Source organism: Lepidochelys kempii, chromosome 24 (assembly GCF_965140265.1).
Source record: "Lepidochelys kempii isolate rLepKem1 chromosome 24, rLepKem1.hap2, whole genome shotgun sequence".
NCBI lineage: Eukaryota > Metazoa > Chordata > Testudines > Cheloniidae > Lepidochelys > Lepidochelys kempii.
In genome coordinates this window covers 17,737,426-17,760,672 of record NC_133279.1, presented here as the reverse complement: position 1 = coordinate 17,760,672, position 23,247 = coordinate 17,737,426, and the positions used below count along the sequence as shown (strand labels likewise).

Sequence of the window (23,247 nt, the reverse complement as noted above, 5' to 3'; positions counted from 1 at the left end):
CTAACAACTCCTCCTCCCACCCTCTACCAATCAGGAGGGGTTTTGTCCCTATAGGACCAAGAGGAGATCTGACCAATCAGGATGAGTTCCGGAGTGGGGTGACCCATCTGGAAATGATTAGTGTGACCCCTCTAACAACTCCTCCTCCCACCAACGTCTGCCAATCAGGCCGCCCCGAGAGCAGATTTGACCAAAATAGGGCAGGTTCTGGGATGGGGTGAACCGCCCAGAAGAGGGGCATATGACCCCCTCTGCCAATCAGAACGCAGCACCATCACCCCATAAGTCCCAGCGTCGGGCAGAAGAGGCTGTCTTTTACCAAGAGCACGTGTTTTAGAAATCGTGGAAACATGGACTCCTTCACCACCCCTGTGGGAACTTCGGACTTTGTTTTAGCCCCAAGGGCCTTCGACAAACCGCAGAGAAAGCGTTACATCAGCAAGAGTTCCAAGGAGGAGACGGGGGCAACTGAGGGGAGCCCTTTGGCCCAACCGTTGATGCACACACGGGACCCCGAAACCCGGCTGCTTGTGAGGCACCGTGATGAGCGTGATGGCCTCTTGTTGTCCACCCCCCGAGAGGTGGAAGGTGATCATGGCTTGGGGGAGTTACGGGCAGACAAGGTGACTGCAAAGGACGTGGCTCAGGTAAATGAATGTTTAAGAGGTGACGGTCGGGGTGGGGGTGTGTAATGGGGGGCTAGGAACCAGGGATTGTGTAAATCAAAAACCAAGCAGTGGGGTGCTTACGCTGTTCCTTTTTTGAAAAAAATCTCTCGACAGCTCGATGATGCCGTTCTAGAGGACCCGGAGACCCTGGACAGCGTTGCACCAAGCGGCAAGGATGAACTGGGCCCCCCTTGTTTTTGCTCAACGCCGATACAAAATGTTGAAGAGGACTCTGAGGATGACGGCTAGGAGGAGTTTAGGAGGAGGCTTGGCATGGAACTGACTGAGCCAGTATCACGTCGTGAGCGTAAAAAAGTCATGCGGACTATTGTACGCGTTGCTGTTTATGCTGTTCTTAATCACTGTCTCAGGGAAAAGCTTTTTGAAGATTGTGAGGGCTGTGTCATAGATGTGCCAGGCCAGCGGCACCATGACTGTGTGACTTGGACTTCAGTGGATATAAACTGCCAGCTCCGGGGCCTGTGTGCTGAGCTGGGTTTGGAAAGCTTATTAACCACTGTGGTTGCCATAGGTTATGCTATGCACTGTCTGTGTCTAACCCAAGAACATTTAGCGCAAGGGGTGACCTTGATAAATGCTGTGCAATTCAGTGGAGACCCTGGCTGTGTTTTAAAGAAAATGGCCAAACCGGAAGATGCCTGCTTAGACAGTTATATTGACCAGCTGGTCCGCACAAAAAGTTACAGAACCCTGCTTAAGAAAATGGCTATTTGTAAGAAATCTATAAGGATTAAGTTAGAAAATGGCGAGGGGCCAAACATGCGATATAAAACTTGGTAGCTGTAAATTAAAAAAAAAATCTATTGAAAAGGGCTTTGTGACTCTCTGTATTTCTGTTAAAACGGCTCTGGCCCTTAAGGGAGTTTAAAGGTTTTCTTTCTTTCTTTCTTTCTTTTTTTTTTTAATGGAGTATTGTGGTTTGTTTTAAAGGAGCTGTATGTCTTTTAAATAAAAAATTGTTTGTGAGCACCTCGCTCTTGTGTCTTTTGTGTAAGAGAAAGACCCACTGACAGCAAAAAAAAAAAAAAAAAAAAAGCTGAAATGTATGTTGTGGAAGGGGAAAAAATATCCTAAAAACGTGTTTACAATAAAACAAACAGGGATTGTTCAGACATGTGGTTGAGGACAATAGAGCTGACTTATCCTGTTGAACTGAATGGGTTTAACCACCCCCCTCACTGAATAGCCAGAGTGACTGTGATTACTCACCCTTGTGGCCATAGGGTTAATTTTGATGCGGGGGGGGGGTGCACCCATCGTCAGGGAGGTGGGTGGGTGAGGATGGTGAGTTCTGATTAATATGAAATGAAATAAAACCTCAGGAGTTCGCAGATGCTATTGGACAGTTTAAATATAACCCCTGGAGTTTGCAGAACGCTATAGGCCAGTTTAAATATGACCCAGGAGTGGGGTGAAGGCCATGGGGCACTTTTTCTAGAAAGCACCCCCACCCCACCCAACTTTAAGCATGAAAGACACATGTTTAAAAAAAACAACAACAACAAAAAACACAAGCCCCAAGACATTCATTGATATCTGCAAAGGGTCTCTCACTTGAAACGGTTATTGTAAGAAGGCCCTACAGGGGTGGGGGAAAAATATGTATTTGAACTTAAAAAAGAAAAGCAGGCCAATTGTGCAGAAAACTTATTCCCCCCAGATCACAAAAGGGAATGCTAGGGAGGGGTGATCCAATCAACCTGCTAACTATTTTGAAACAAAAGAGTTAGGATGGTCTAAAAACCTCAGATAGCTTGGAGACTTTCTCTTTCAACAGAAACTCTCTTGAATTGCTGCTGGACTGCAAGAGGAGGTATGTTCCCTGTTTTTAACTCTGAAAAAAATATATATTTATTAGATAATGCCATGCTTTGGCCATGCTGTCTTAGTAAATAATGGTGCCTATCTTTATTGCAGTGTGATCTGTTTAGCATGGAGCCAGTAACTTTAAGTTGCAGTTCATCACCAGGCCAAGGTAAAAAAAGAACATTTTAACTGTAGTTTTGCTTAATAACTTCAGGTATTACATAGGATGAATAGGGATTTGGGGGCTAATACTAACTAACATTTTGGCTTGTTTTTTAACCCAAAGGCTCCAAGCACACATGGCTGGGGCGGGGGACAGAACAACCAGGGGTCTCTTTAAAAGCATGTGGTTTTATTGAAAAGTATTTTGTTGCAAACAGGGTTTTAAACTGCTCTGTGTGTGTGTGTGTATGTGTAAAACATAGGTGGTTTTTAAAAAGTATATGTCTACAAAGTGATGGTGATGGTGTGTTTCCAATTAACAGGGTTTTTACTTTGCAAAATGAGATGTATTTTAAAATGTATTATATATATATATATATATATATATATATATTTGTGGGGGTTGTTTTTAAAGTGGTAGAAATAAACTCAAAACCTGTGTTGCTTGTACACCCTGAAATGGATTATTTTGTTTTAAAGCTATGACTTTTTTAAATAGAAAAAACACCCTAATGAATATTTTTTGATTTTAAAGTTTACTAGATAGTTTCATGTGTCTTATTAGAATGTTGTTTGCTTTACAGTACGGTCAAAACGTGAGGGGGTAAACAACCTCAAAAGAAAAAGGAAAGAGACAACTGAAAAGAAAAATTCATCAGTATCAGTGACGGATGGATGGATGAAGCTGGGTAAATATATTTTGCTTATTAGTCTGTGTCATAAATATAAAGGGAAGGGTAAACCCCTTTGAAATCCCTCCTGGCCAGGGGAAAGCTCCTCTCACCTGTAAAGGGTTAAGAAGCTAAAGGTAACCTCGCTGGCACCTGACCAAAATGACCAATGAGGAGACAAGATACTTTCAAAAGCTGGGAGGAGGGAGAGAAACACAGGGTCTGTGTCTGTCTGTATGCTGGTTTCTGCCAGGGATAGACCAGGAATGGAGCCTTAGAACTTTTAGTAAGTAATCTAGCTAGGTATGTGTTAGATTATGATTTCTTTAAATGGCTGAGAAAAGAATTGTGCTGAATAGAATAACTATTTCTGTCTGTGTATCTTTTTTGTAACTTAAGGTTTTGCCTAGAGGGGTTCTCTATGTTTTTGAATCTAATTACCCTGTAAGATATCTACCATCCTGATTTTACAGGGGGGATTTCTTTATTTCTATTTACTTCTATTTTTTATTAAAAGTCTTCTTGTAAAAAACTGAATGCTTTTTCATTGTTCTCAGATCCAAGGGTTTGGGTCTGTGGTCACCTATGCAAATTGGTGAGGCTTTTTATCCAACATTTCCCAGGAAAGGGGGGGTGCAAGTGTTGGGAGGATTGTTCATTGTTCTTAAGATCCAAGGGTCTGGGTCTGTAGTCACCTAGGCAAATTGGTGAGGCTTTTTACCAAACCTTGTCCAGGAAGTGGGGTGCAGGGTTTTGGGAAGTATTTTGGGGGGAAGGACGCGTCCAAACAGCTCTTCCCCAGTAACCAGTATTAGTTTGGTGGTGGTAGCAGCCAGTCCAAGGACAACGGGTGGAATATTTTGTACCTTGGGGAAGTTTTGACCTAAGCTGGTAAGGATAAGCTTAGGAGGTTTTTCATGCAGGTCCCCACATCTGTACCCTAGAGTTCAGAGTGGGGGAGGAACCTTGACAGTCTGGTTAATTTATGAGGTTTTGTATTTTAAGTAAATACATAGGTGTGGGTGAGAAAGCTGGCAAAGTTACGTTTTTGTACAAAATGCATTTTTCCCCCCGTCCCAATCAGTCAGGTGCAGCCCTTCTGACAAGGCTGTAGTGGGAGCTACCAGGACACAACCCCGAGAACCACCAAAGAACCAGGAATCTGCTTTGAGACCTTTAACAAGGCAAAACAGCACAAGAGAGCAGATGAAGCATCAGGCCAGTCCAAACCTCATTTACGTCAAAGCCAAGGACAAAACACTCTGGTAAAAAACACCCATGCAAACACAACTCCAGTTCCTCAGCGGCCACCGCCACACCGAGCCCTGAGAAAACTGTGAGCGAAAACGCCCACGTTCACAAACCCAGAGCGCGCACGCTAGGGGCTCTGAATGTGCCCAGAAACACACACATTCCAAACCCGGAGCAGGCGCTCTCGGGGTTGTGAACAAAAAACCAAGGATTGATAAGCCATTCTCCCAAAACCATAAGCTTGTCACAGATCCCCCATATTCTCGTATTTTGGAAGAGTTTGATGCTTCATTCAGAAAACTGATGGACGCTGTATCCTCGGGGGGTCTAAAACAACAGCATTCTCAAAAGATTTGGAAAAAATACGATGCTTTGTTCAGAAAACTGATGGATGCTGAATCCTCAGGGCGCCTAAAAGAAAGGGGGTCTGGAAAGGGTGGCTCTGATCAGGCATGACTAGGTGTGGAAAGGGGTACCCTGAAGGGTGCACGTCAGCTCATGTGTAAACAAAAGGGCGGACAGCGCTTGGGGGATAAACAGATGGCTGCCAAAAAGATCCAGGCCAGGGTCGCTGTAAAAATTTTAAGAAGGGCTAAAGAGGTAATGAGGAAAAAAACCCAAAAAGATGAGAGCCTCCGGTAGGGGGCATCAACTGGCATGTCTGAAAATGGGGAGGCGAAATCAGACTCTGGTTTAGAAAATTCCCCAGAGGGCTCTCTAGACGGGGGCCCCATCTACTCCCAATGACCCTCACAGAGGCGTCTCAGAGTCTGACTCTCAATTAGTATGGGATGTAGAAGATGCCACTGATGGTTCTGTAGAGGAACCCCCAAGTAACCCTGAAAATGCAGAGATCTATATGGAGAGAGTGAGAAGTTGGCAACGTGAATTACCTAGATTTGGGGGGTCAGTGTATTGTGAGGAGTTTTGTTTTGTCAATCTTGAGGAAATAAATTCAGCTGAAGCTGAAGAGGTTGTTGAAGCCATACACAGAGGGATACAGCTAGTTCTCGATGACATTAATGGTAGGGTAGGCCCTGATGATTATGTACAGTTATGTTTAGAGAGCTGTCATTGAACTGACCCTTTGTTTTCAGTCAGAAGAAGTAGGGATGAGCTGTCCGCTGAGGATTTCTTAAACCAGACCTCAAAGCTGCTACAGAGCGATAGAGAATTGCATGTCGATGGGACATTGCGCCTCATTGTGACAGTTGTAAAAAATAGGGGTGGGGGCGCTCGAAGAGTTTTAAATTCTATCCTTAGTAGTCAAATTATTCCAAAAAAGAGACAATGTTTAGTAGAGCTGACTTACACTGGTACCAATTTCTATGTTTTGCGGGTGGGCTCTTGTCCGTCATGGCCGGTCATAAACCTACGGATGCGGAATTGTTAGCAGAGGCTAGAAAGTTGCATGAGAAACTGGGGTGGTCAGATCCAGAGAAGGTTCTGCTCAGTGACGTAGCAAAGTTTGAACAGCATTTAGGAGGTGGTGCTGTATGCAGTGAAAGGTGGCTGGGGTTTTACCCTAAGACTTATTTCATCCTGTTGCATGATGAACATTACTATGGGGTTCTGGCGTGGGGGTGCTCCTGAGGTGTCCTAGCTGTAGACTGTTTTGTCGGCCCAAAGAGTGTTTAGACAGACATGTCAACTGTGCATCAAAAAAAACCAGTTGAATGCCTGTCTAAAACTTTGTGTGATCAGTGTCCGTCGTACGTGGACAAGCGGCACCGGTGTAAAGGGAGGCGCTGTAAGCAGGGTCAGGGTTTGGTCGTTGGAGATATAGACAGTCACCTCTGTTTTATGGACAGCCTTAGGAAGCCCGAATCCTCAGAAAAGTATATTTTTTATGATTTTCAATGTACGCAGGAGACTGGGTTGCATGTGCCCAATTACATTTTTGCGATGTCCCTAAAGCCAGAAAAATCCTGGGAATTTAAGGGTGACGAATGTCTTTCAATGTTTGTTAAGACCTTTATTGGCAAAGAGTTCCGGGACTACACGTTCCTAGCGCACAGTTCCAAAGGTGATGATGCGTATGTAACCCTTCTGCCAGGCCAAGTTGATAGCAGCAAGGGCCGGGTTCAGTACACAGTGGTTCCCTCTCATCAAAGCAAATGGAAAACTGGCTCGAGCCCCCACACAGTGACCTGGGAAAATCTTACACACCCCCTGGACACCTCAAAGAGGCGATACTTCCCCTCTTGCAAGCACAGAGTCTCGGTGTAGCAGAGAATCTTTAATAACATGAGGTAAACGACATCAGCATTAAATTGGGAAAACACCACAACTAGTGTTCATTAACCAAACCATGAGCAAAGACCCACCCCAGCAAATTGGGCCACATCCTTTCCCTCGGGTTCTTGAGTCCCAGAACCCAAACGTCTTGAGTCCAGCAATCCACAAATCACCCAAAGTCCAAAAAGTCCAGCCCCAGAGTTCAAAAGTTCATCTGCAGAGTGTTACTCCCCAGTCTGGCTAAAAATGTGCCTGTGTGTGGGGGAAAGAGGTAAGGGGCACCTTACGTGACCTGAAGCTGACTGCCCCACAGGGCTCCGCTCCACTCCACCACGACCGGCTCCGCTCCGCCACGAACGGCTCTGCTCTGCACAGCTCGCCGTCTCACGAACAGCTCCGCTCCGCACAGCTCGCCTCGCTGTCTCACAAACGGCTCCGCCAGCCTGTCCACGATCAGCACCGCTGCACTCTAGATCTTCCGGCTCCCCACTACTTGACACAGCGCTCAGTGATTCCAGCTCAAAGTAGTGGGAGCCTTAGTGCTGGTGCACCATAAGGCCAAAGTGAATTCAGCACAGTACCTGTAGCAAGACTCTTAATAGACCCAAAATTAGCTCTGACATTCCACAGTGGAGAGAGACAGACAGAGGTGCAACTGGTGTTTCGGGCCCACACCACCAGGTACTAATACCTGTCTCAAGCCTCTCTCCAGTCACAGAGTTTTGGCACCCATGTCCCTTCCCTAGCGACTGCTACTTTGTTGATGGTGAGTCCCTCCATCATAACAAATGGCCAAGTACAGTTCCAAGCACAGTTCCCATAATCAGGGTAATAGCAAGTTATTCTTCCTGCCCCAATAACAGAGACACTGGGGATCCCACAACAGCCAAAGTGACCATTTGGGCAGCTATGGCCTCATTCTAGGCGGGGTGGATGTGCCTATGCAAATGAGATCAGCCCCTGAAGTTCTTTTCCACAACTTGCCACACCTCACCACCAGATGTCAGGGTGGAGCTCATCCTGGCTCTGCTTACATCCTCCCCCCAGCCGAGAATTTGTCGTCCCGACAAATCACACTCCCTTTATACCAACTCATTGGTTTCCTCCAAAGGGCCTCAGGAAGCCCACTTGAGCTTCCACAATCCTGTGTGCTAAATGTATTGGCTCCTCACTAGTCACCCCAGGTGCATCATAAGTTAACCATTTTACTGGTCTTATCACCTTGTCTCGTCTATTGAGAATCTCTGTTGCCGAGGTAGGGGGAACATCCTCTTGAGTGATGGATGGAGAGGCTTCCTTTGAGGGTCCCTTGGCTACTGGCATAGGCCCCTGCACTCCTAGTTCTAACGCTGGAGGGTCCAAGGTGCCCAGGACATCCTCTACCTGTGTGTCCACTGTCCAATAACCTGTGTGTGTCATCAGCAGCACAGGGGTGTCGGAAATGGGCCTAAATAATTCCGCTATGGGGTTTAGGGCGGAAGAGGGAGAACTTTCATTTCGTTCAGCTGATCGAGACTGAAATCTTGTCTCCATCCCAGGATACACCAGGGTTGTGTCTTCCTCCTCAGACTCACTCTCAGATGTGCAGAATAGGGGTAAGTTAGCTGCCCGGGTCCCGCTGTCTGTGTTGGATGGCAGCTTTGGTCTAGCTCTTCTGTTCTGGCCGACTGCCCTGTCATGGCCCATCTCATAAGGGGTGCTTACCAATTCCCCCACAGGGAGCAAAAGGTTTCTATGCACTGTCTTTATTTGCCCTGGACCGTCTTCAGGTTTGATCTTGTAGACTGGCAGATCTCCCAGCTTTTCCATCACCAGGTAAGGTATTGCCTTTCATCCGTCAGCTATCTTGTGTTTGCCGGCAATACCCAAATTTCGCAGCAGGACTCTGTCCCCCGGCTGGAGTTCCTGGGAACGCACTCTAGCATAATATCGATGTTTGTTGCGGTCTGCGTTCTTCTGAGTCGTTTCTGAGGGGGTGGAATCTCCATCCTTTGAAGTGTTTAAGGCCCAGCTTGACACAGCTCTGGCTGGGATGAATTAGTTGGGGTTGGTCCTGCTTTGAGCAGGGTTTGGACTAGATGACCTCCTGAGCTCTCTTCCAACCCTGATCTTCTATGGTTCTCTGATTCTCTGAACCTGCCTGCCTGCTCTGGTCACTGCAGAAAATGCCCGGCCACCATGTGGGCGCCCCAACCCCTCTGCCTGCTGTCTGCTCAGCTGGTCACAGGGGAGTCCCATCCGCCCCTAGGCACATGGAGCCGGGCACCGATGAGGAGCAGGAAACGTTTGGAAATCACAGACAATTCTCAGGAGCCAGGAAAACCGTCCCCCACCCTTGTCATCCTGCTTGGAAATGTTCCCCTGCCCCCTGCACTGAGATTCCTGCCAGGACTCCTGGGATCATTCCCAGGCTCTGGGAGGGAGTGGGGGGGTCTCTTCTGGGGTGTATGTACCCCACGCTGGCCCAAGGAGTGCAGGGAGAAAAGGGCTGAGCAGCAGAGAGGGTTTTGCAGATTCCTGGGCACAGGGACTAGCGTGAGGGCCGCGCTGAGCTGGGTGAGCCGGGACCGCGCCCTGCTTGGCCAGGAGGGGACACTGTTGCACCATCGCACTGACTCACATGGTCTGATTTCTGGGAGCCAGGACTCCTGGGTTCTATCCCCAGGTCAGGGAGGGGGTGGGTCTAGAATAGGCTGGAAGCCAGCAGCAATTAGGACTCCTTGCTTAAAAGAACAGGAGTACTTGTGGCAACTTAGAGACTAACAAAGTCATATAAATTGGTTCGTCTCTAAGGTGCCACAAGTACTCCCGTCCTTTCTGGGGATACAGACTAACACGGCTGCTACTCTGAAATCTGACTCCTTGGCTGTATTCGTGGCTCTGAGTCTGACACCGCCTCTTTCTGCCTCAGTTTCCCTGTTTATAAGATTGGGGATAATGTTCCCTTCCTCCCACCTGGGACCCTGGCAAAAGCGGGGGAAGGCATTTGGAGGTTGAAGTGATGTTTCCAGAGGAAAGCTCTGGAAAAAACCAAAGTGCATGAATTGGTTTTCTTTCTCTCCTCCTTCAATTAAAAACTTATGTTCACTGACTGAACTGTAACTCTCCCAAGCTCTAGACAGGAAAGAGTTAACGATCATGGGATCTCTTCAGCCAGTCCAGAGTTTTTGCATGCATGATGGAGGTGTGAAGGCATCAGTGGCAAGGGTGAACTTGGCCAATCAAATTCGGAAGAAGAGAGTTGACAGGACAGGATGGTCCCCGGCTTTGGAGTGGACACTTTTCTGGTGCTAAAGTTCTTCATTAGCATCGCCGGGCGTCTTTGCTGGGTCAGTGAGTCCCAGGGCTGTGCTCAGGGTGAATGGTTGTTATTCCATTAAACAGGAGACAGGGAAAGGAAATCCATACGATGGTCCATTGGTTTTCATGAAATCGAAACTCCAAACACAGTGTTCTACCTTTGCCATGCCTTTGATCTAGGCCAGTGACACTCGACCTTTCCAGACAGCTGTACCCCTTGCAGCAGTCTGATGTGTCTTGGGTACCCCAAGTTTCCCCTCACCTAAAAACGACTTGCTCACAAAACCATCCATAAAAATGGACAATGTCACGGCCACACTGCTGCTGACAAATTGCTTCCTTTCTCATTTCCACCATTACAAAATAACTCGGCTGGAATGCAGTATGTCAAGTTTCCTTCCCCACTCTGAACTCTAGGGTACAGATGTGGGGACATGCATGAAAACCTCCTAAGCTTACTTTCACCAGCTTAGGTTAAAACTTCCCCAAGGTACAAATTAATTTTATCCTTTGCCCCTGGATTTCCACTGCCACCACCAAACTTTAACTGGGTTTACTGGGAAACGTAGTTTGGACATGTCTTTCCCCCCAAAATCCTCCCAACCTTTGCACCCCACTTCCTGGGGAAGGTTTGGTAAAAATCCTCACCAATTGCATAGGTGACCACAGACCCACACCCTTGGATCTTAGAACGATGAAAAAGCATTCAGTTTCCTTACAAGAAGACCTTTAATAGAAGTAAAGGAATCACCTCTGGAAAATCAGGATGGTAGATACTTTACAGGGTAATTAGAATAATAGAATCATAGAATATCAGGGTTGGAAGGGACCTCAGGAGGTCATCTAGTCCAACCCCCTGCTCAAAGCAGGACCAATCCCCAATTAAATCATCCCAGCCAGGGCTTTCTCAAGCCCGACCTTAAAAACTTCTGAGGAAGGAGATTCTACCACCTCCCTAGATAACACATTCCAGTGTTTCACCACCCTCCTAGTGAAAAAGTTTTTCCTAATATCCAACCTAAACCTCCCCCACTGCAACTTGAGACCATTACTCCTTGTCCTGTCCTCTTCCACCACTGAGAATAGTCTAGAACCATCCACTCTGGAACCACCTCTCAGGAAGTTGAAAGCAGCTATCAAATCCCCCTTAATTCTTCTCTTCTGCAGACTAAAGAATCCCAGGCAGAGGCCTGGAGCAGAGAGTGACAGCGGGGTGTGTGTGTGTGAATGTGTGTGTGTGTGAAAGGTTCACCGCAAAGGTTCACAGGCAGAAACCTCTTCAGAGCAGCCAAATTCTTTTTTTTCTGTTTGCACAGACGTGTGGGGTTTGTTCGCAGGCATAACCTGCACCCCAGATAGCCACGTCAGCAGCTGAAAATGTATTCTAGCCACAGACACTCAGGCAGGAAACAGACTTGTCTGTGGTTTTGAGTAAGATACAAATGACCAGCTAGCAAGATGCCTTTCCCCATCCGGAGAGTTAAATGGAACTGGGCAGAACTACTGCAAAAGCAGGTGGCATTTCTCCAAGATCTGCCTGCCCACACGTTCAGTGAGGAGGCATTGATGGTAACAACTTCCACAGTTGGTTGGTGGTGGTATTTCGCCCACGGGCACTGCCTGGGGAGGGGTGGGGAGCCATGGTTTGTACTGAGAAGGGATTTTTCCAACCTCCAGGGAGCACCCTGCAATGCGAGGTGTGTGCGTCCGAAGAGCAATCATGCGCCGGCCCCCTGCAGCTCTGCGCCCCCTGGGAAGGGACCTGCGTCACTGTCGTGGCTGAGTTCAGGCTGGGTGAGTGAAAGAAGATTCCTACTAAGTGTAGACACCATTGTCCTCCTGAAGCCAGGAGTCGAACCCAGGAGTCCTGGCTCCCAGCCCCTCCCCCTACTCTAAACAATAGACTGTGCTCCTCTCCAGGAGCAGGGACTGCTCCGTCTGGAAAGGTAATGTCATAGACAGGGGATGGGATGAGAAGGGAATTGCAGTGGGTGACTGTGGGCCCAGGATCAGACAGAAGAGAGGATTTTATCGGGGATGGGGGGGGAAGATGAGATTAGTTGGGGGTGGGGTGGATGGAACAAAAGGGGAGGATGGAGCAGCTGGGGGTCCATTGGGGAGCTCAGAGGTGATGCTCTGTTTCCCTTCCACAGAGAGAAACTCCTTCTCCTACATGGGTAAATCGTGCCTGGAGCCCAAGAACTGTGAGCCCGGCCCCTTCTCGCTGACCTACGCACACAATGTCACCGTGCGGGCGAACATCGCCTGCTGTGACACCGACGGCTGCAACGCCGGGGCCATCCCAGGTGTGTGTCTGCTGCAAACCTAGAGCCGTGCTCTGGCCATACCTGCCTGGAGAGTACCCAGGAGTCCTGGCTCCCAGCCCCCCTGCTCTAACTACTAGACCCCACTCCCTTCCCGTAGCTGGGATCGAGCCCAGCGTGTGGTGAATCCCCACCCCTGGCTGACTGTGTGTGTCTGACTGTTGTCAGTGCCAAGTGCGAGCTCTGTCCCCAACGGCCGGCAGTGCCCGTCATTCTTCAAAATGGGGGCAGATGGCTGGCAGGAGAAGGAGAAGGAGCTCTTGGTCTGCACCGGCGCCGAGGACCATTATGTTGAGGAATCTGGGATATTAACACTGGATAAGTTCTCCAGATGGGGGCGGGGTCTGAACACAGGGTACAAGGTGGAGCCCAAGTGTCCTGGCTCAGTCCCAGCCCCCCTTGCTCTGACCCACTAGACTCCACTCCCCTGGCAGAGTTGCAGAGAGAACCCTGGAGTCCTACTTGCTGAGATGCCAAAGGAGCACCCAAGGAGGATAAGGCCACTGCAGAGAAAGTAAATGTATTCTGTGCATCGGTCTTCACGGCTGAGGCTGGGAGGGAGATTCCCATACCTGAGCCATTCCGTTTTGGTGACAAATCTGAGGAACTGTCCCAGATTGAGGAGTCATTACAGGAGTTTTTGCAACAAATTGATAAATTAAACAGTAATAAGTCACCAGGACCAGATGGGATTCGCCCAAGAGTTCGGAAGGAACTCAAACGTCAAATTACAGAACAACGAACTGTGGTTTGTAACCTACCATTTAAACCAGCTTCTGTCTCAACTGGCTGGAGGACGGCTAATGACACTCCAATTTTCTAAAAAGGGCTCCAGAGGTGATCCCGGCAACTTCAGGCCAATAAGTCTGACTTCGGTACTGGGCAAACTCATTGAAACTATAGGAAAAAAGAGAACTGTCAGCCACATAGATGAACATAATTTGTTGGGGAAGGGTCAACATGGTTTTGGTAAAGGGAAATCACGCTTCACCAATGTACAAGAATTCTCTGAGGGGGTCAACAAGCGTGTGGACAAGGGGCATCCCGTGGATATAGTGTACTTAGATTTTCAGAAAGCATGCCTCACCAAAGGCTCTTAAACAAAGTGAGCTGTCATGCGATAAAATCCTCTCATGTCTCAGTAACTTCACCTTGAAATGAAACGGCTAAGGGGGCATACGATCGAGGTTGAAGCGTGTGGAGGAAGTAGAGAAGGAGTGTTATTTACTCCTCCTAACATAAGAACGAGGGGTCACCACAGGCAGCAGGTATAAAACAAACCAAAGGAAGTACTGCTTCACACAACGCACAAGAAACCTGTGGAACTCATTGCCGGGGGAAGTTGTGAAGGTGCAGACTATAACAGGGTTCAAACAGGAACTAGAGAAGTTCCTGGAGGACAGGTCCATCTGTGGCTATTAGCCAGGATGGGCAGGGAAGGTGGCCCTAGCCTCTGTTTGCCAGGAGCTGGGAATGGGCGACAGGGGATGGATCACTGGATGATTCCCTGCTCTGTTCATTCCCTCTGGGGCACCTGGCATTGGCCAGAGGATACTGGGCTAGATGGATCTTTGGGGTGGCCCAGGAGGGCCGTTCCTCTGTTATGTTCTCACGTTGTTCCAGGCTCCCTGCTCTGAGCACTAGACCCCAGTCTGCCTGCAGAGCCGGGTGCAGTCCTGCTGGGAGGGGAGTGTGTGAGAGACCTCATGAGGGTCGGGGGGGAGAATTGGGAGCCCCCGATCACGTCTCTCCCCTGTCCAGGTGACATCAAACTGAGGATGACTGCGGCTGGATGTGGCTCCCCTGGCGCCTGCGTGAAGAGGGCGTTGGTGAAGAAATACGCCCAGGGCGTGCCGGAGATCCTGAGCCAGGCCAAGTGCTACCCAGCTCCCAGGGCCGGTGGAGGCATCGGGGAGCCCTGAGCCCCGGCCTGGCATCCTCCCCTTCTGCTGCGTGCCGGGCTGCAGTGCACCTCCCTTCAGCAGCCACTGGCTGCTGCTTCTCTTTGGGGGAGATTGCGGGTTCCTTTTGTGCATTGGCTGAATAAAGCGAGTTGTGGGGAAAGTACCCCCCTAGCTCCTTATCCCCTGACCGTCCTGTACCACCCCCCCACCCCTATCTGTGCACAAGTGATGCTGGCAGGAAGAGAACCCGGGAGTCCTGACTCCCAGTACCCCACCCTGTAACCTACCAGACCATACTCCCTTCTGAAAGCCAGGGATAGAGCCCAGGAGTCCTGGCTCCCAAGCCCCCTGCTCTAACCACTGGACCCCTCTCCCCTTGCAGGGCCAGGGAATGGAACCCAGGAGTCCTACCTAGACCCCCTCCCCAAAGGCAAGGCCCGTGGCCTGTGGAAAGGCACCGGCTGGCTGAGCTCCCCTGGGGAAGGAGGGCTGTGGGAAGGAGAGGCCGTGGCTCACCCAGCTGTCCAGGCGGGTGGGAACGCCCTGGAGGGGAGAAATGTCCTTCTAGGTTGATTTTGCAGGGCTCAGTTCGTCCCGCTCTCTCTGGAGCGGCTCCACTGGGTGTGCCGGGCTCAGGGAAGGTGTCAGGAAACAGGGCAGATCCCCCCAACCGGTGGTGCTCTCATAGAATCATAGAATCATAGAATATCAGGGTTGGAAGGGACCCCAGAAGGTCATCTAGTCCAACCCCCTGCTCAAAGCAGGACCAATTCCCAGTTAAATCATCCCAGCCAGGGCTTTGTCAAGCCTGACCTTAAAAACCTCTAAGGAAGGAGATTCTACCACCTCCCTAGGTAACGCATTCCAGTGTTTCACCACCCTCTTAGTGAAAAATTTTTTCCTAATATCCAATCTAAACCTCTGTGAACTCCTGGATCGCTGCCCCCGTCTTTTCAGGTGTCCCCAGACGGTCCCCAGGGATCCCAGCTTTGCATTCGGTTCCGGTCCGTGTAACGGTCCAGCCAGCCCAGAGAGGCAGGGTTTCCTCAATCCATCCATACAGCTTCTTCTCCCAGAGAACAAGGTGGCAGGGCCCCCACCCACGTGGGCTGTGCCTTCGATTGGGGGAGGGAGGAACGCGGTGGTCAGCACACGCGATGGCCCCTGCCTTTGGGGTCAGCACTTTTCTGGTGCTAAAGTTCTTCGTTAGCATCCCTACGCCATTCTCAAGGTTCCTTTTCCACTCTGCACTCTAGGGTACAGATGTGGGGACCTGCATGAAAACCTCCTAAGCTTACCTTCACCAGCTTAGGTTAAAACTTCCCCAAGGTACAAATTAATTTTACCCTTTCCCTTGGATTTCTACTGCCACCACCAAACTTTATCTGTGTTTACTGGGAAACGTAGTTTGGACACGTCTTTCCCCAAAAACCTCCCAACCCTTGCACCCCACTTCCTGGGGAAGGTTTGGTAAAAATCCTCACCAGTTTGCATAGGTGACCACAGACCCAAACCCTTGGATCTTAGAAAGATGAAAAAGCTTTAAGTTTTCTTACAAGAAGACTTTTAATAGAAGTAAAGGAATCACCTCTGTAAAATCAGGATGGTAGATACCTTACAGAGTAATTACATTCAAAACATAGAGATTCCCTCTAGGCAAAACCTTAAGTTACAAAAAAGACACACAGACGGGAATAGTCATTCTACTCATCACAATTCTTTTCTCAGCCAATTAAAGAAATCATAATCTAACACATACCAAGCTAGATTACTTACTAAAAGTACGAAGACTCCATTCCTTTTCTATCCCCGGCAAAAGCAGCATACAGACAGAGCCAGACCCTTTGTTTTTCTCCCTCCTCCCAGCTTTTGAAAATATCTTGTCTCCTCATTGGTCGTTTTGGTCAGGTGCCAGTGAGGTTACCTTTAGCTTCTTAACCCTTTACAGGTGAGAGGATTTTTCCTCTGGCCAGGAGGGATTTTAAAGGGGTTTACCCTTCCCTTTATATTTATGACACGCCCCCCAAATCTCAGCTAGGGTGAAACGCTCCCTTGTTATTTCTTCCTGGAGCTTTAGGAAAAACAGAGTTAATAAGACACATGCACCTCTAAATATACTACCAAGTACATAAAGACTAACAATCTTTTCCACATCTCAAGGACGATTTTAACCAGTTGATTGTGGGAAACTTTCACGGGAGAGTGCATCAGCCACTTTGTGAGAAGCTCCTGAGATGTGTTGGATGTCGAAATCAAAATCTTGGAGAGCTAAACTCCACCGAAGAAGTATTTTGTTATTTCCCGTAGCGGTATGAAGCCACTGTATTGCAGCATGGTCGGTTTGCAGGTGGAAACGCCGTCCCCAAAAGTATGGGCGTAGCTTTTCCAGGACGTAGACAATGGCGAAACATTCTTTTCCACTGACTGACCAGTTGTTTTCCCTCTCAGACAGTTTTTTGCTGAGAAACACTACAGGGTGGAATTCTTGATCCGGTCCTTTCTGCATTAAAACTGCTCCCACACCACGCTCGGACGCATCTGTGGTTACTAGGAACGGTTTGTCAAAGTCTGGGGCCCTTAGTACAGGGTCAGACATGAGTGTCGCTTTAAGCTGGTTAAAGGCCTCCTGACACTTTTTGGTCCACTGAACGGCATTTGGCAGTTTCTTTTTGGTTAGGTCTCTCAGTGGGGTGGCGATTTGGCTCTATTGCGGTACAAATCGTCTGTAATAACCAGCCAAACCTAAGAAGGATTGAACCTGTTTCTTTGACTTTGGGACAGACCATTTTTGGATAGCATGCACTTTGGCTTGTAGGGGGCTGATAGTTCCTTGACCCACCTGGTGCCCAAGGTAAGTCACACTGTTTAGGCCTCTTTGACACTTCTTAGCCTTAACAGTTAGTCCTGCCTCCCTTATGCGCTCAAGGACTTTTTGTAGATGTTCCAGGTGTTCTGCCCAGGAATCTGAAAATATGGCCACGTCATCAAGGTAGGCGACTGCATATTCTCCTAATCCCGCTAGGAGACCATCTACAAGTCTTTGGAAGGTGGTGGGTGCATTCCACAGCCCGAAAGGGAGGACATTAAATTCATACAGCCCGAGATGTGTAATGAAAGCTGACCTTTCCTTGGTGGATTCATCTAGCGGTACCTGCCAGTACCCCTTGGTGAAGTCCAAGGGAGAGATGAACTGGGCCCGCCCCAGTTTCTCTAATAGTTCATCTGTGCGTGGCATTGGATAGTTGTCTGGGCGAGTTACAGCGTTTAGCTTATGGTAGTCCACACAGAAACGTATCTTCCCATCTGGTTTGGGAACTAGAACCACTGGAGATGCCCATGCACTCTGTAACATATCCTGGATCTCCTGGTCTATAGCAGTTTTAGCTTGAGGAGACACCCGGTAAAGTTGGACTTTAATTTGGTGAGCATTACCTGTGTCAATGGAGTGGCATGCCCGTTCAGAAACCTTCAGGCCAGTCAGCGTCGTCTCCTCCCTGGGCTGTAAACTGACAAAGTTTTAATTCTCTGGAATAAAAGGGCTTTAGAGATTTAAGATGGTACACCTTAGGCTTTCGGTTGGAGGTGGGGAATGCTATGAGGTAATTAACAGCTCCCAGGAGCTCCTGGACCATGAATGGCCCTTCCCATGATGCTTCCATTTTATGGGCCTGGAGCGCCTTTAAGACCATGACCTGGTCCCCTACTTTGAAGGAACGCTCTCTGGCATGTTTATCATACCAGGCTTTTTGCTCTTTTTGAGCATCCTGTAAGTTTTCTTTAGCAAGGGCTAAAGAGGTTCGGAGGGTGTTTTGTAGGTTGGTTACAAAGTCCAGAATGTTAGTTCCTGGAGAAGGTGTAAATCCCTCCCATTGCTGCTTCACCAACTGTAATGGCCCCTTAACCTCACAGCCATATACAAGTTCAAATTGGGAAAACCCTAAACTGGGATGTGGTACAGCTCTGTAGGCAAAGAGCAACTGCTGCAACACTAGGTCCCAATCATTGGAGTGCTCATTTACGAATTTACGTATCATGGCCCCCAAAGTCCCATTAAACTTCTCCACCATGCCGTTTGTTTGATGGTGGTAAGGAGTGGCAACCAAGTGATTTATCCCATGAGCTTCCCAGAGGTTTTCCATAGTTCCTCCCAGGAAATTACTCCCTGCACCTGTGAGGATGTCGGAGGGCCAACCTACCCTGGCAAAAATGTCTGCTAGTGCCTGGCACACACTTTTAGCCCTGGGGTTGCTTAGAGCTCCTGCTTCCGGCCATCGGGTGGCAAAATCCATTAAAGTCAGTCTGTACTGCTTCCCTCTGGGTGTCTTTTTCGGAAAAGGACCCAGAATATCCACAGCTACTCACTGAAATGGAACTTCAATGATGGGGAGTGGTTGGAGAAGGGCTTTGACCTGGTCTTGGGGTTTTCCCACTCTTTGGCATCCTTCACAAGACCGGACATAGGAAGAAACATCCTTGCCCATTCCCTCCCAGTGGAATGCCCCCCCGAAATGGTCTTTGGTCCTGTTCACCCCAGTATGGCCACTAGGGTGATCGTGGGCTAAGCTCAAGAGCTTGGCCCGGTATTTAGTTGGAACTACCAACTGTCTCTGAGGATGCCAGTCTTCCTGGTGTCCACCAGAAAGAGTTTCTTTGTATAAAAGTCCTCTTTCTATAACAAACCTGGATCGAATAGAAGAGCTGAGAGGCGGTGGGTTGCTCCGTGCTGCCGTCCAAGCTCTGTGGAGGCTTTCATCCTCTTCCTGTTTGGTCTGGAACTGTTCCCTTGATTCTGAAGACATCAGTTCCTCCTTGGATTGTGGACCTATGCTTGGTCCTTCTGGAAGCAATGTAGGGGATGGGGCTGTTTCCGTTGACTGTGAACCGCTCTCCGCTGGGACACTATGTTGGGGTTCAGGCTCTGGCTGAGCCTCTTGTGTAGGGTTATGGGCTGCTGCTGGTTCAGGTTCGGTGGGGCCCTCTGGTGTTGAGGTTGCAAGTACTGGATTCAGTGCTGGCAATGGGTCTGGTGCTGGTTGTTCTTCTGGTTCCGGTTCTGGGACTGGTTCCATCTGGGTCTCTGGGACTGGATCCACTAGTGCTGTTGCAGACATTGGCCTGGGGTCCGGCTCCATCACCTCTGACCGGGTCCTGAGAGAAGTTTCCGGAACAGAGCTCGGCCTCATGGCTTGTTTAGAGTGGCTGCGGGTGACCATTCCCACCCTCTTGGCCCATGATTGGAGTTCACTAAGGAAGTCCTACAGCCAAATTGCCTGTCCAGTACCAGGGCTGGTCAGGAACTTGGACTTTTGCAGTCGATGATGATTATCCCATCCCCATGCTCTTGGGGGAAGTCTTGGCCAATCATGTGTATTTCTCTATTTCCTCAGGAACACCCTCTAAGAATTTTTCCATTTGCATTAGGAAGGGCAAATTTACTGGAGATTCTACACTTGCTCCTGATATCCAGGCACCCCAGTGTTTCACAATGTGGTAGGCATGTCTGGTAAATGACCGTCTGGTTTCCACCTTAGCGCTCTGAACCTCCGACGAGAATGCTCGGGTGTTATTCCCATTCTGACTCTCGCCTTGGATTTAAACAGTTCATACTTGTTCATGTGTTCTTTAGGCATTTCTGCCACCACCTCAGCTCAGGGTCCACTGAGCTGTGGCCTCAGCTCTACCATGTATTGGTCTGTAGAGATGCTGTACCCAAGGCAGGCCTTTTTGAAGTTTTCTAAGAAGGCCTCGGTATCATAGCCTGCCTTGTAGGTGGGGAACTTTCTGGGATGGGAAGTGGTACCTGGAGAAGGATTGCTAGGGTTTGTTGGTATATTCTGCTGAGTCTTTACCTTCTCCATCTCCAGTTCATGCTTCCTCTCTTTCTCCTTCTCCTCCTCCACATGCTGCCTCTCTTTTTCCTTCTCCTCCTCCACATGCTTCCTTGCCTCCATTTCCCTCCTGTGGGCAACCTCCTGTACCTCCTTCTCCAGCCGCATGAGTTCTATCTGTCTTTCATGTTCCTTTTGTTTTTCCCTCAGCCTGAAATCTGGCTAATTCCAGCGTTTCTTGAGCCATGGATTCTGTCATCCTAACCTCTCTGTTTTTAACTAACTTTACACCCGAGGTTTGGAAATAAACAAACAAAACTTGGCTGTAAAATTTTGCTGTGCTGGAATAGGATACCTATTCTCTGATAGTGATTGTCAGCCTACAGAAAAAGACAATTCCCTTTGTCTCTGCTCTGGCCCCAAATCAAAGCAAAAAACCTCCAACTACTTGGAAACCTGCTTATCAGCAGCCCCAAAGGAAAAAATATTTCATGTTCAAATCTGTGCTCCTTGTAAAAAGAAATCAAAATCCTACCCCCCCCCGCCACCATGTCAAGGTTGCTTCCCCACTCTGAACTCTAGGGTACAGATGTGGGGACCTGCATGAAAACCTCCTAAGCTTACTTTCACCAGCTTAGGTTAAAACTTCCCCAAGGTACAAATTAATTTTGTCCTTTGCCCCTAGATTTCTACTGCCACCACCAAACTTTAACTGCGTTTACTGGGAAACGTAGTTTGGACACGCCTTTCCCCCCAAATCCTCCCAACCCTTGCACCCCACTTCCTGGGGAAGGTTTGGTTCAAATCCTCACCAATTTGCATAGGTGACCACAGACCCAAACCCTTGGATCTTAGAACGATGAAAAAGCATTGAGTTTCCTTACAAGACGACTTTTAATAGAAGTAGAAAAGAATCACCTCTGTAAAATCAGGATGGCAAATACCTTACAGGCGAATTAGATTCAAAACAGAGAGAATCCCTCTATGCAAAACCTTAAGTTACAAAAAGACACACAGACAGGAATATCCATTCTATTCAGCACAGCTATTTTCTCAGCCATTAAAAGAAATCATAGCCTAACACATACCTAGCTAGATTACTAACTATGTTCTAAGAGTCCATTCCTGTTCTGTCCCCGGCAAAAGCATCACACAGACAGACACAGACCCTTTGTTTTTCTCCCTCCTCCCAGCTTTTGAAAGTATCTTATCTCCTCATTGGTCATTTTGGTCAGGTGCCAGCGAGGTTACCTTTAGCTTCTTAACCCTTTACAGGTGAGAGGATTTTTCCTCTGGAGAGGAGGGATTATAAAGGAGTTTACCCTTCCCTTTATATTTATGACAACAGGTGAAAGTGTTTTGCCACGGGGCAAGGGGGATTTTATAGCTCTGGGGACAGAAAGGTGGTTCCCCTTCCATTTATATTTATGACAGCTCCTTTCTTATGTTATTCTAAAAATACATAAGTGTCACGGCCACATTGTGACTGACAAATAACTTCCTTTCTCAGTTCCACTGTGTAATTATAAGATAACTCCACTGGGATATAAATATTGTTCGTACAGTTCAGTGGATAGTACATAGAGCTGCACAAACAAGCCATTGTGTCAGGAAATTTTAGCTCGTATTGACTTCACTAGTGCTTTATATCTGGCCTGTTGTAAAATGAGGCAAATATCAAGATAAGCTGATGTACCCCCTGAAGACCTGTGTGTACCCCTGGAGTACACGGACCCCTGGCTGAGAACCACAGATCTCCACTAACGCACAAGGGAATTGGCCTCAAGACACATTGCATCATAGATTCATAGATATTTAGGTCAGAAGGGACCATTATGATCATCTAGTCTGACCTCCTGCACAATGCAGGCCACAGAATTTCACCCACCACTCCAAAAAAAGACCTCACACCTATATCTGTGCTATTGAAGTCCTCAAATTGTAGTTTGAAGACCTCAAGGAGCAGAGAATCCTCCAGCAAGTGACCCGTGCCCCATGCTACAGAGGAAGGCGAAAAACCTCCAGGGCCTTCCAATCTGCCCTGGAGGAAAATTCCTTCCCGACCCCAAATATGGCGATCAGCTAAACCCTGAGCATATGGGCAAGATTCATCAGCCAGATACTACAGAAAATTCTTTCCCGGGTAACTTGGATCTTACCCCATCTAAAAACCCATCACAGGCCATTGGGCCTATTTACCATGAATATTTAATTACCAAAACCATGTTATCCCATCATACCATCTCCTCCATAAACTTATCGAGTTTAATCTTAAAGCAAGATAGATCTTTTGCCCCCACTACTTCCCTCGGAAGGCTATTCCAAAACTTCACTCCTCTGATGGTTAGAAACCTTCGTCTAATTTCTAATCTAAATTTCGTAGTGGCCAGTTTATATCCATTTGTTCTTGTGTCCACATTGGTACTGAGTTTAAATAATTCCTCTCCCTCTCTGGTATTTATCCCTCTGATATATTTATAGAGAGCAATCATATCTCCCCTCAACCTTCTTTTAGTTAGGCTAAACAAGCCAAGCTCCCTGAGTCTCCTTTCATAAGACAAGTTTTCCATTCCTCGGATCATCCTAGTAGCCCTTCTCTGTACCTGTTCCAGTTTGAATTCATCCTTCTTAAACATGGGAGACCAGAACTGCACACAGTATTCCAGGTGAGGTCTCACCAGTGCCTTATATAACGGTACTAAAACCTCCTTATCCCTACTGGAAATACCTCTCCTGATGCATCCCAAGACGACATTAGCTTTTTTCACAGCCATATCACATTGGCAGCTCATAGTCATCCTATGATCAACCAATACTCCAAGGTCCTTTTCCTCCTCCGTTACTTCTAGTTGATGCGTCCCTAGCTTATAACTAAAATTCTTGTTATTAATCCCTAAATGCATGACCTTACACTTCTCACTATTAAATTTCATCCTATTCCTATTACTCCAGTTTACAAGGTCATCCAGATCCTCCTGTAGGGTATCCCTGTCCTTCTCTAAATTACCAATACCTCCCAGCTTTGTATCATCTGCAAACTTTATTAGCACACTCCCACTTTTTGTGCCCAGGTC

At 48.0% G+C, this 23,247-nt stretch overlaps 1 protein-coding gene across 1 annotated transcript; it reads left to right on the top strand.

Annotated features, from left to right (window-relative positions):
- Window positions 1–6,484: 6,484 nt before the first annotated feature.
- Window positions 6,485–14,363, top strand: LOC140902988 (phospholipase A2 inhibitor and Ly6/PLAUR domain-containing protein-like). The gene is made up of 6 exons (XM_073323570.1): window positions 6,485–6,619; window positions 8,909–9,048; window positions 11,799–11,911; window positions 12,271–12,423; window positions 12,610–12,803; window positions 14,166–14,363. Exons 1-6 carry the CDS (start codon window positions 6,485–6,487, stop codon window positions 14,361–14,363), a joined length of 933 nt encoding a protein of 310 aa, XP_073179671.1.
- Window positions 14,364–23,247: the final 8,884 nt, after the last annotated feature.